Source organism: Sapajus apella, unplaced genomic scaffold (genome assembly GCF_009761245.1).
Source record: "Sapajus apella isolate SASKATOON/1434 unplaced genomic scaffold, GSC_monkey_1.0 scaffold43, whole genome shotgun sequence".
NCBI lineage: Eukaryota > Metazoa > Chordata > Mammalia > Primates > Cebidae > Sapajus > Sapajus apella.
Window position 1 is genome coordinate 1677088 of NW_022436983.1, and position 12416 is coordinate 1689503.

At 54.9% G+C, this 12416-nt stretch overlaps 1 protein-coding gene across 15 annotated transcripts in view; it reads left to right on the top strand.

Moving 5' to 3' along the window:
* Positions 1-12416, top strand: part of CAMTA1 (calmodulin binding transcription activator 1) — a 954794-nt gene that overhangs the window by 655134 nt on the left and 287244 nt on the right. For 14 of the 15 annotated variants that reach the window (XM_032301111.1, XM_032301103.1, XM_032301108.1 and 11 more), the window contains one exon: positions 11764-11835. The exons of the other annotated variant lie outside the window; for it this stretch is intronic. In XM_032301111.1, the coding sequence (XP_032157002.1) occupies positions 11764-11835 (72 nt within the window). The remainder of the gene's footprint in view (positions 1-11763; positions 11836-12416) is intronic. 15 annotated transcript variants of the gene reach the window in all.

Here is a 12416-nt window from a genome sequence, read left to right on the forward strand (position 1 = left end):
GAAGGGAGGGAGGGAGGTGGAAGGGAGGGAGGGAGGTGGAAGGGAGGAGGGAGATAGAAGGGAGGGAGGATGGAAGATAGAAGGGAGGGAAGAAGGGAAGGAAGGAAGGAGGGAAAGAGGGAAGTGGAAGGGAACGGAGGAAGGAAGGAAGGGAGGGAAGGAGAGAGGAAGGAAGGAAGATGAGAGGGAGGGAGGATGGGGGAAAGGAAGGAGGGAAGGAGGGAAGGGAGGGGAAGGAAGGAAGGGAGGGAGGGAAGGAGGGAGGGAGGGAAGGAGGGGAGTGGGAAGGAAGAAGGCTGGCCATCACCAGTATAAACCACTCTGGAGACCAGCTGTAGCCTTGGCAGGGCTCCAAGAAGTAGGTCTCGGTGGTCCGCTTTGATGGAAGAGGGACTTTCACTTTATTTATGTATTATTTATGCCCAGTACGCTCAGGAAGTATTTTCGAGAGCAGCAGCACTGATGTATTAGAATAGGCTAAAAGAACAAGAGCCCGTGGGTGGGAGAGACCCGAGCAGAGCTCCTGATGACAGGCCCGCAGAGCCCAGCCGCCTGGCACACCCCGCTCGGAGAAAGCCTGTTCCTTGCCAGGGCCCGAGGGGAACCAGGTATCAGGACAGATTTCTGAGACACGACAGGTGCAGCTCTCCAGCTCCCGCTTGGCGGGGACTGTGCCGGGTGAGGAGCTGGCTGCGTTCCCCAAAGCAGTTTGGCAACTGCTGGGACACAGCAGGGGCCCATGTGAGCCTGGCCGAGAGTCCCAGGAGGGTGGGGAGACAGGCAGGTGAGAGTGGCCAGGTTCCAGGACTTGACCCTCGGGCCGCGTGGAGCAAGGCCTGGGAGAGTTCAGCGCCTCCGTGCCCCTCACCCACCCCGGGGCGTCTCTGACTTGAGATTCATGACTCGGATCAGCTCCCCCTCTAAATCTAAATTTACCTTATTATCAATTTTTAGCTATTATTCCATTTTATGCCCACTAATTTATTAATCTTGGAACCCCCCAAAAACAATAAAGCTGAAGCTCCAGGATTTTATTTATATCTTTAAACGTGATTTTTATGACTTTTTATCTAAAAATTCATTTAATGTTTATGCCTTTCTTACTCATGTCGCCGTTAGGCCGGCAGCCACTGTATTTAGATGTTTCCCTGCAGGCGCTCGGGGGTCCCGGCAGGAAGCAGCTCAGGTGAGGGGAGCCCAGCAGGGGCAGAGGCATGGGTGCCAGCCTCCTAGGGGACTACCGGGTTGGGTCCTGTGCCCTTTAGCGTCCCCGGCCAGGCTGCACACCTCCCTGGTTCCTTTCCGGAGCACGCACTGTTCCCTGCCACTCTTACCTCTGCTCCCATTTCACTTTCTGGCTCGAGAAAGAGCTTATGCTGCAAAAGCAATCTAGAACATTCCTCGGAGAGGCTGGGGGAGCCTCCAGCTTGAGGACCGAGCGTCCCTCTCTGCATGACCCCTCCGCAGAGTTTCTCACTGCTCCTGGTGAGACTGAGGGGCCCACCTTCCCATCCCCCACTGGATAGCACACCGGTCCTCCCTCCTGAGCAGAGATCCAGGGTCCCCACCTGGCTGGTCTTCTTGGTGCTCTCTGCCTGACCAAGGAGCCCCCTCCTCGGATCTCCTGCCAGCACAGATGCCCAGGGGAGTCTCTCCTGTCCCCCAGGGCCAGAGGTCCACAGGCACTTTCTGCCTCATGATGGGGCGGGGACGGAGCACCACGTGTCCTGGTGCTGCCTGGTTCTCCTGGCTGTCTCCCTTGTCAGCTTCCTGTCTAGGGGTGGGGACTGGGGAGGTGGCGGATGGTCAGCTTTTTGAGGTTTGCTGCCCCTCCTGGTTTCTATGTGCTCTCAATTGCCTCCACCTCAAAGAAGCCAAACTTCATGGCCAGACAGGGCCACCCAGTCCCCTGGGTCCCTTCAGGGAGTGAACCAGGCCTTCTGACCAGGGAGATGGGGTTGGACTCCTGCAGGCTCTGCCGTCCAGGGGACTGGAGTTCAGATTCTTGATTTATTGTGCCCCTGTGACCTTCTCCAAGGAAGGAATTGACACCTCTGAGCCGCAGTTCCCACATCTACCGAGAGGGATTCATACTACCCTTCCCTCCGGAGGGTGGTGAGGTCCCTGGAAGGGGGCCCTTTCCTCATCCTCCTGGGTCCTCTATGGTAGAAAGAGCGATTTAATACTGTGGAAGGACGGGGCCAGCCAGAATGCCAAGCCAAAGGTCAGCCACTCTTCCAGAGACCCCTGGAGAATGAGTCTGGGGAAGCCTGCCCACCCCTGCCCACAGGAGTCCCCCAAGAAAGTACAGTGTTAAGGGCTGTTTTCAGGGAAGGTCCTGGTCCCAGTGGGGCAGCCTGGGCCTGAGGTGTGGCCGGCACCTGCCTTTGTAACCTGAAGGCATCAGGGTTTGGGGATCCAGGCCAGCCCTCTTGCTGTCTGGCCTCAGTCCCCTGGCGTCAGGGCCACAAGCCGTTTTGGGAGACACCACTGTGGACTGTCTTAGAAAAGAGGCTGGGCTAGAGCCCTGGTCAATGTTGATCTAATATTCCAAATCTCCGCTGTCATCCAACCCTGGAGGCTGAATCAGACTGCAATCCATTTAGCTCAAACTCATAAAGCAATTCACTATTTAACAAGTTCTGAGGCCCTGTGCCTTTGCAGGCAATATGTGAATTGAATCATTTGGTCTAATCTTAGATTAATACAAACCAAATCCTTCAGCCAGGACAGTCTTGGGAGCAGCTCCGGGACTTTATCTCATTGTCTTTGGCGAAGGCGGGTCCGAAAGAAGCCCTGACTCAGCCAGCCGCGGGGGTGTCTGAGCAAGGACCAGGAGGCAGCGTGCTGGGGGAAGGAGCACTGGCCTTGGGGTCGGATGAGGCTTGTTGGAACCCTTCTGCCTATTCCTAGCCGGGTGACCTTGGACAAACTGCTGAGTGTGTCCAGGCCCTGGTCTTCCACGCCTCTGTGCGAGACGGTTGTGCAGCTAGAGAACCAGGCAACAGGAGTCCGTGCCGTCCTCTTCTTGGCCCACGCACGATCTAGCCACGGCCTCCCGGGATCTGCTTCTGTGTTCAGGGTGCCCCTGGGAGCAGAAGGGCTGCTTGGTCCCCCTCCTGCGCCTTCCTTTACCTGCTGCTGGTTGGGGAGGTCTGGAAAGTGCTGGAAGGTTTTCACTCCCACCTGCTCTTTGAGGAGCACCTACTTCTTCCTGATGTCTAGGCTTTGACAGGAAAGGAACCACATTTTTACCCCCTGCTGTGAGCCCCACAACCCTGCCCTTGGTGGACGTCGGCACAGCACACTCAGGCCCTGCTTCTGCTGACGGATCTGCCCTCTGGGCTGCAGGCCCTTGCCCAGGTGGCGCCCCACCCCACGGACAGTCCTGGCCTTGCAATCCAGGTAGGTTAGAGTCCCTCCCTGGTGCTGTCACCCGAATCTGGAAGAGGGAGACTGTCCTGCCTCTTGGGTCACAGCTGGAATAACGGGACTCTGGCCACCTGCTGCACAAAGTCAGCCCGACTGCAGTGGGGAGGAGGCCGTGCAGGGAAGGCATAGAGAGACAGGAATGGAGACGCGGGATGGCAGGCGGGTCACAGCCAGAGTTCCAGCTCTGAGGCTACGCTTGAGCCAAGTACTCAGAGCAACTCTGAGCCCTTCCTGGAAATCTGCTTCAAGGCACAGTCTGGACCAGTGGAGAAGGGCAGAGCCATGAAATCACAGGGCCTCTGCTTCAAAGGCAGGGCCACCTGCCAGCTGCTCACCATGGGTCCCCTGGGGGAGATTCTGCAGAACAGTATGTGGACTCACGCACTCACCACCCCCAGCTTTACCCGGCACAAAGGACGCAGATGACAGAGCCGGGAAGGGCCTGCTGTCCTGGCCAGTGGCAGACCCTGCTCTGTATGCATTTTGTCCACCTGGCCCGGCCTTTTCTACCTGTCGTCCACCTGGCCAATTTCCTCTCACTCTTTTTGGCTCGGCGCAAATGTCACTTCCTCTTAGGTGACTTTGCTGACCTTCCAAATGAAGAGGGGACACTTCCATCCTCCAGGCTGCTCACGCCCCCTTGGCACTCTGCCCTTAGCACCAGGGCTGTTGGATTTGGTCTTGTTTGCCTGGCGCCTACTCTCTCTCTCTCCTCCACGAGGCTGGGGGAGCCTGGGGGACAAGAGCTGAAGGTGGGCGCAGAGTGGACAGCAGTGAACACTTGCTCACATAGGATCTAGTCCCACATATCCCTTGTACACCTGAACTACGGCCCGGCCAGCCCAGGACACCCTGCTTTGGAGGCTGCGGCTGCCACCCCGTCTGCCCCCGGTGCTGCCTCTCACCTGCTCCTGCCCCCTCATTGCTTCAGGGTAGTGCTAAACCCTCACCTTCTAGGTGGATCTTCCCTTGCCTTCTATGAGCTTTGTCTTCCGTCAGCTTTAGATCCTGGATACATTTTAAAAACGATTCATCTTTGTCTTGGGTGCATCAGATACAATCGAGAGAGATAAACCAAGCACCAGAAAAATCTATGTTCGCTCAGATTGCCTTTGTGTAGACAGCCACTTCCCCAGCAGGAGAGAGATGTGCCCAGGGGAGCCTCCGGGGCCAGCCACAGGGGCTGTGGGGGTGTGGAGGCCGCCACAGCCAGCCTGACCATACTCGCTGGCCCCTGCTAGTGGCCTGGCCACTGGGACTGGGGCAGGACTGTTTGCAGAGGAGATGGCAGAGGGACCCTCATAAAAGAGGATTATAGGTGGGGATTTGCTGGGAAACACCCTTGTCTGAGGCCCCAGTGGGTATTATCCTTGCATTAGAGAAGGTTTGGGGAAGGAGAAGGGAGGGGAGCTAAGGACTGAGCTTTTCCATCACAGGCACAGAAGGCTCTGGGAATCCTCACTGGCTGACTCAGCCCTGCCCAGGTAGAATAACAGGTGCCAACCTTCAAGCAGGCCGACTCCCCAAGTCCTCATCCCTTGAAGGCCTGACTCCCCCAGATCATGGCCCCTGGGTCCCAAGCTCCAAGGGTCTCAGACAAGCATCTCGGAACTGGTCCCAGCCCGTGTTCTCTCATGTGGGAGCATCTGTAGAGCTTTCCGCACTGTCCACCGTGGAAGCCCTCAGCCACATGTGGCTGTTGAGCACTTGAAACGTGGCTTCTGCAACTGAGGAACTGAAGCTTTGATTTGATTTAACTGTACTTCATTTAAATTAGAATTCGAACAGTCGCAGTGACTAGCGGCTGCCAAGTTGGATAACCCAACCTTAAGGAGACCCTTGGAGCAACGCCAAAGTTGTTGTCTTTTCCAGCAATCCGTGAAATCAGACGCTGGGCTCACACTTTCCCAGAATGGGAGGTTGACAGCAAGCCCCTGCCTTCCGCGAGTTCCCTGCCTCCTTGTGGGAGGTGGACACAAGAAAACTGCACGAAAGGGGCTTCCCGGGAGAAGGTCTTCGTGGGAGGCCAATGAGAAGTTCTAGGGTCATTTTGCTCCTCCAGGGGAAAAGGGCCACGTGTGCTCATACTCAGGACTAGGAAACAAACATCCCAAACAAAGTGCTGTTTGAAAGGCATTTTCTGGCTTTCCTTGTGTCTGTGTCATATGCAGTCCATGACCTTGCGCACGCCTGGGCCACGCCCCCTTTCCCTTCCCTGCTTAAGGCCACACATCCCGTGGAAATCACACATACTGAGCATGTGCTATGCAAACATCACTAGCAGTGATTTAAAATTGGGAATTTTTTAAAGGACAATATAATGCACACTTTTCACAACCGGACAGGTGAGGGGTCAGCAGGCAATGGTCCGCAGGCCAAATCCGGCACACTACCTATTTTAATTTTTTAGTTTTTGAGATGGAGTCTCACTCTGTTGCCCAGGCTGGAGTGCAGTGGCAAGATCTCTGCTCACTTCACCTCCCAGGTTCAAGTGATTCTTCTGCCTCAGCCTCCTGAGTAGCTGGGACTACAGGTGTGCACCACCACAACCAACTAATTTTTTTTTTTTTTTAAGACGGACTTTTGCTCTCTCGCCAGGGTGGAGTGCAGTGGTGCAATCTTGGCTCACTGCAAACTCCAGCTCCCAGGTTCAAGCAATTCTTCTGCCTCAGCCTCCTGAGTAACTGGGACTACTGGTGTCTACCACAGGATCCAGCTAATTTTTTTTTTTTTTTTTTTTTTTTTAAGATGGAGTCTCACTCTGTCACTAGGGTGGAATGCAATGGTGTGATCTTGGCTCACTGCAACCTCTGCGTCCTGAGTTCAAACAATTCTCGTGCCTCAGCCTCCCGAGTAGCTGGGATTAGAGGCACATGCCACCATACCCAGGTATGGTGGGTATAATAATTTTTGTAGTTTTAGTAGAGACAGGGTTTTGCCATGTTGGCCAGGCTGGTCTTAAAGTCCTGACCTCAGGTGATCTGCCCACCTTGGCCTCGCAAAGCGCAGTGCTGGGATTACAGGCGGGAGCCATCACACCTGGCCTAACTATTTTTCAGCAGCTGTAAGGTAAGAACAGTTTTTACATTTTTAAAATAGCCGAAAGAAGAATATTCATGACACTTGAAAATCATCTGAATTCAGATTTCTGCGTCTGTGGTGGTTTCATTGGGACGCAGCCCCATCCCATTCTGCCTGCTGCTCCTTCCCTGCCCTGGTGGGGACCTAGTAACCCCCGAGGCCTCCTGGCTCTCAAAGCCGGTCACACCTGCTGTCTGGCCTTTAGCAGGACGTCTGCCAGCCCCCAGGATGGGTGAGCTGAGGCTGTGGAGGTGAAGAGTGAAATGACCCGAGGCAGAGTCCACATCGTCCCTCCGCCGTGTGCCCATGGCCTTGCTCTGACGGGTGTTCCCAGGGTCTACTCCTAGGCCACTGGTTTAGGGGCTCTTGGAGGGGGACCTGAGCTGGACTCGGGCTGAGCGGGGTCTGCGGAGGCAGCATGGGGGGGCTGTCCTGGTGAGTGGCGCCACGTGCAGCAGAACCTGCAGGCAGACGCATAAGGCCTCCTGGGGCCAGGGGTTCACGCACTTGAGCAGGGACACGGGTGGGGGCTGCCCTGTGGCCCACTGGGACCTTCAGTCCCCATCTGTTCCCCAGAGCTCCATGCCCTAAGCATGTTCTGCTCGGGCCACCATGGGTAGGTTGCTGGGTCCTCTGCGGCTTTCCCTGAGGGGTGCATGGGAGGCGGTAGGAAAGGAATGGAGGGCATATGTGTCAATCACAGAGACAGGGATAGGCAGGGGAAACAGAGACAGGGAGAGACAGAGAGACAGACAGGGAGAGATAAGATAGACGGGGAGAGACAGAGAGACAGAAAGATGGAGAGAGTGGGAGAGACAGAGACAGATACAGAAATGGAGAGAGACAGAGAGATGGGGAGAGACAGAAATGGAGAGAGAAAGAGATGAGAGAGTCAGAGATGAGGGAAATGAGAGAGAGGCAGAGAGAGGGAGAGACAGCTGCAGAGATGGAGAGAGAGACTGAGAAAGAGAGCGAGGCTGAGACAGACACACAGAGAGAGACAGAGAGAGACAAAGAGACAGAGACAAAGAGACAGAGAATCCAGGCCAGCGAGACAAACAGATACAGAGATAGGAAGAGAGAGACAGAGATATTGTTGGGGGTGGGGCAGAATCTGCCGCATCAGATGGGACCGCAGAGAGCTGGCCTGGGAGGGAGGTGCCCACCATGTCCCAACCTGTCAGGGGCTTCCTTCGTGGCCGCAAGACCGTGGCTGTCCAGCCTGCAGGAGCCCTCTGCGGTGTGGCCCCCACGCCGTTCCAGGGGCTCTGCGACAGAGCTTAGTCCCTTCAGCAATGCCGCTTTGTTTTTTGAGGCACGCGCTTTGAGCTGAAGGGAGCTCTTGTTGGCTGTTGTTGGTTTTCCCTGTAATTTCATCTTTACTTTTTTTTTTTTTTAAGAAGCCCTATAGTGTCATAAAAGCAATTTTGAATATTCATGAAAAAATGTTTCCTTGCTCAACTGCCAGGTGAAGGGGAAGCTGCAGGCCCGAATTCCCCAACAGACCTGATTCGAAGGCAGCTTCATCTGAAGGGCGACATCCTCCCAGCTTGCCTAGAAATACCTAGCTGCTTCCTTTCTCTCTCTTTTTGTGGATACACAGAAACGAGAGAACCCCCGGCACGCACTCCCTCACATTCCCACACACGTGTGCGCCTCACACCTGCGCAGATTTACTCACGAACCCCAGGATGTGGCTTCCCGCAATGAAAAGCTCAACCGGGGAACCCAAGGGGACCCCAAGAGCGTGATCAGAAAGCGGCAGGAGTTGCACAACACAAATCACTACAGACAAACTTGATTGCTTATTGCTTTTTTGATTAGTGGGTAAAGGGAATGGATTCTACACACGGCCTCCTGGAATATCGTTCGACTAACCCCCGGTTGGCGTGGTAACGACCTTGTCATATGGCCTGGAATCTGGTGAAAAGACGGCAACGTGAGGGCAGTGGGGGTGGCAAGAGCCAGGGGTCAGGGCTGGGCCGTGGCGTGGTTTGGGCCGAGAGGTGACTGGAATGGGAGAGCGTGTCCCCTGTCCTCCACCGAGTACTTTTCCTGCCGCTGGAAACTTCCCCTCTGCTGTGCTTCCCTAGGCAAACCCTGCTCATCGGTAAAGCTTTTGCAGCCTCCTCTGATGTCCTCTTCCGGTGACAGTCACTGATGAGGGTGCACATGCCCAGGGGTCCAAGGAGTGTCCCAAGGATTCCATTGCTGCATAAGCCCTCAGCCCACACAGCCACCCTAGAGAAAGGATTAGAGTCGTGCCCACAGTACAGCCTGGAAGGACGAGGACTCTTGGAGCTCAGGCACGCATCTCCCACCCCAGGCAGGCTCCACCTCTCAGCAAGGTCCTCATGGCCACTCTGGAGGGGAGGGGACTCAGCAAGGTCCTCATAGCCACTTATCAGGAGGGGACTGCCGTGAACCTCTCTCCCCACACAGACAGCAAACCTCCACTCCACACAAGTCCACTTTCCTTGAAACTGAATTAACCCTTTATGCCCTAAATGCAGAGCCATTTTTCAAGGTTGTTTTCTAGCGTGTATTAGGAGTCCTCAGTGTTCAGGGTGCCACAGGCAAAACTTAAACACTGACCATCTCTGGAGTCCTTTCTTAGGACCTGTGTCTTGGAGCTGCCAGTGGGGAGAACTGGGCCATCTTTATTCAAAAAGCCTAAAGCCCCGTGCCCTCCGGAGCCCCCATTGTGGGAAGGCAGATGGAGAACAAATAACCGGTCATCAGCGTGAGCCCATGTGCTGAGCCAGGCAACATGGAAGGGTCGGATTGGCCAGGGCTTCCTGAGTCCCTGGTGCTCCTGGCATAGCTCTTTCCTCCTCTGATACCCTTTGACATAGTCCTTGCTGTCGGGGATCTGCCCCCAGCTGCACTTTCCATCCCTCCTGCCATCCCGGGACCACCCTTCTCATCCAAAGAGACCAGGGGCATGGGATTGCCACAGTGGTTAGAACAGTGTCTAAAAATGGAGTAACTGGGTTCTGGAGCGAGGCCGGGAGGGTTCCTCTGATTAAAATGCATGAGCCTTCATGTAGAAATGGCAGCGTTTCTTTAACTTCATTTGCGTATTGGATGGTTCTGGGGCAGTTCTGGATAAGCCAGGTTGTCAGCAGACAGGTGTTGGGATGCTTTGTGGAGCTGGGGGAGTGGGCCTGGGCCTTCCTCTTTTGTACAACATAGTTGGTGTTTAGGAAATTCTCACTCATGAGTGTGGGGTTCAGGGAGGCTGAAGCCCAGTCCAGGCAGACAGGCAGGCAGTTGAGGGGGAAGTGACGGTGAAAATCAGCCACGGTCTTTCCAAATCCAGAAGAAAGCAGTGGACAGAGAACAAGACAGGTAAAGAGGGCGAGTCATTGCCAAGTCTAGAGAGGAACAGAGTGAGGAAACAGCAGATGGAGGCCCCTTATTTCAAAGGGACGGGAGAGACATCCCTCAGCCACTGATGTCGCCCTCCATTTGGCTCGTGACATGAGTCAAAGTAATGAACCTGCCTGTGAGAACATGGAAATTCCAAAGGAAAGAGGCTGATGAAAGTCACAGGTGGGTTGCTTGTTTATTGCAACCAAATGCCTACAAAAAATGTCCAGACATGAGTCTCCTTCAGCAAAGGAGTGAGTTATCAAACAACGAAAACAAAACACCGTGTCTTGAAAACAAGAAAAATCAAGAAAGAATATTGCTTTCTTAATAATAAATACATTTCATGGGCAAGCATTGCAAGGGAATCGTTCAAATTAATTTCCGCTTTGTTTGTTTGGTTTATACAGGGCTTAAGTCCCAGCTGACAGCGATCTGTAAAAGTTCTAACACATTGAAATCTGATTTTCTTGCAGCCAGAATCCCATAGTCCAAAATGATTTCTCTTTCAACTCTGCCAATCAGAAAGGCAGGGTTCCAGTGGACTCCTAGTTCAACCAAATTGCACTTGGTCTTTTGGAGGGTGTCAATAACATCTGATCAAAGCTTTAAATTCGGAACTGGTGGCATTTCTCTCTGGAGATCGGGTTCAAGGGTGTGGGAGACAACAGTGAGATTGCAATGAGCAAGGAGAGGCGGGGGAGGCCTTTTCCCACCTGGCGGATGTCCTGGGGGCTCCGGGGAAGCTTCCTCTCCTCTCTGCCTCACCCCTTCTGGAGGAGGTGCAATGGGAAGCCAGGGAAACTCTGAAGCTGATGGAAGGGAGATCATTCCAGTCTGGAATCAAAAGCACCAAAAGAAAAGGCTTTGGCCCTGGCCTTGATGGGGGCCCCCATGATTGGGTGCCGTGAGACTTCCCTCTCCAAACTGACAACCTCCTCAAGGCCGGGCCCCTCCCTCCCACTCAGACCCTCCAGCTGGATTGCAAGAGGGACCTGATCGTGGCTTCTCCTTAGACCCCTTCTCCATTTCACCAGCAAGCCTGGCCTGTGGTGCCCAGCACACACAGGCAGGGCCACAGAATCAGGGCAGGGCGGCCTTCCTCACCAACATGCCAGCCCCAGTGACCCCAGCCTCTGGTCAACTCTGCTCACCTGGGTCTAGGTGACGGGCCCAGAACCATCCTGACTCACGGTCCACCCTTCCTGAACTTGACTTACTACCCACTTTCTCCAGCCTGGCTCTGTCTGTTTTCCAAAACCAAGTCCATCTGCAAAAGATGCAGGATTACTTAACAAACAAATATATGAATAAACAGGCACAGTCCACAAGCAGGGCTGCACAAAGGCCCCTCCTGAGGGCGTGGGTGCCGCCCCATCCTGTTTTCCCCACTCCCCCCGCATTGGGCTCATGCCAGCCAGGGCCCCCTGACCAGGAAAGGTCTGCAGTGTGTGTGTGTGTGTTTCATGTGTTTTAATCAATTCTATAACAATCAGTCCTTCCCTGTTCCCCAACGGGTCTTAACCTAGGCCCTAGGAATGAACTACAGAGTAACTCCAAGCCCCTGAAATTACAGGCAAATGCAGACATAGGTACATTTCCCTGGTCTTTGGCTATCCTGGGTTCTCAATGCCTCTATGGCCCCCGGAGGGTAAAGCACCAGCTGCCTATCGAGTCTGCCGGCTGGCGTGTCCCCACAGGGCTTGGTAGGTGCTGTCCCAGGGCCTTAGTCTTGGAGCTGGAGCCAGACACAGAGGCGCCCTCGGTCTCCCCGGGCCGCCGGCGGCCATGGCCCCTTCTTGCCCCTTCTCTGTTGCGCCGTCTTCCTTCCTTCCTTCCCCCTTTCCAACTGAATTCTCGTTTTTCCTCTCTCCCTAGTGCTTGTACGGCTGCTATGTCCATTCCTCCATCATCCCCACCTTCCACCGGAGGTGCTACTGGCTCCTTCAGGTAGGTGGCTGGGACTGGATTCTTCTTCCGTCACTGGTGCTCGGGAAGGGTCTGTGGAGGGCACTGAGGGCGTGGGGCTCCGCATGCAGCGTGGCTTCGGGCTGAGGCCCTGGTGAGCTTGCCTAGGGAGACTTCGGCCGTGCGGCACTGAGGCCAGCTCGGTGGCTGGGCTGGTGTTGTCAGTTGTCAGGAAGGGGATAAGACCTGGTGGCAGGGGTCACCCTCGCCCACCGATGGGAAATAAACTAGGTGATTCCAGCTTCCAAGGCGCCTCAGTTTTCTTTGGATGAGGACAAGAAAGAAGGCTGAGTATCCTGCCCTGAAATGCCCGTTGGCTGAAAGCTGCAAACTCATTTTCTCTCATGGGTTAGTTACCAGGCGTGTGTGGAAAACGGGCTCCCGGAGGTTGCCAGGTGCAGATGGATTGATTGGGATGGCTCTGGGGAAAGGAGGAAGGAGCTCCGTAATCGATTTGTGATGTCTGCTATGGCAGGGATGGAGCAGGTGGTGGCTGGGCATGCCGGCCATTCCTGTGGGAGAGTGGCCTGGGGCCCGGATCTCTGTCCACGGTGTTTGTGCAC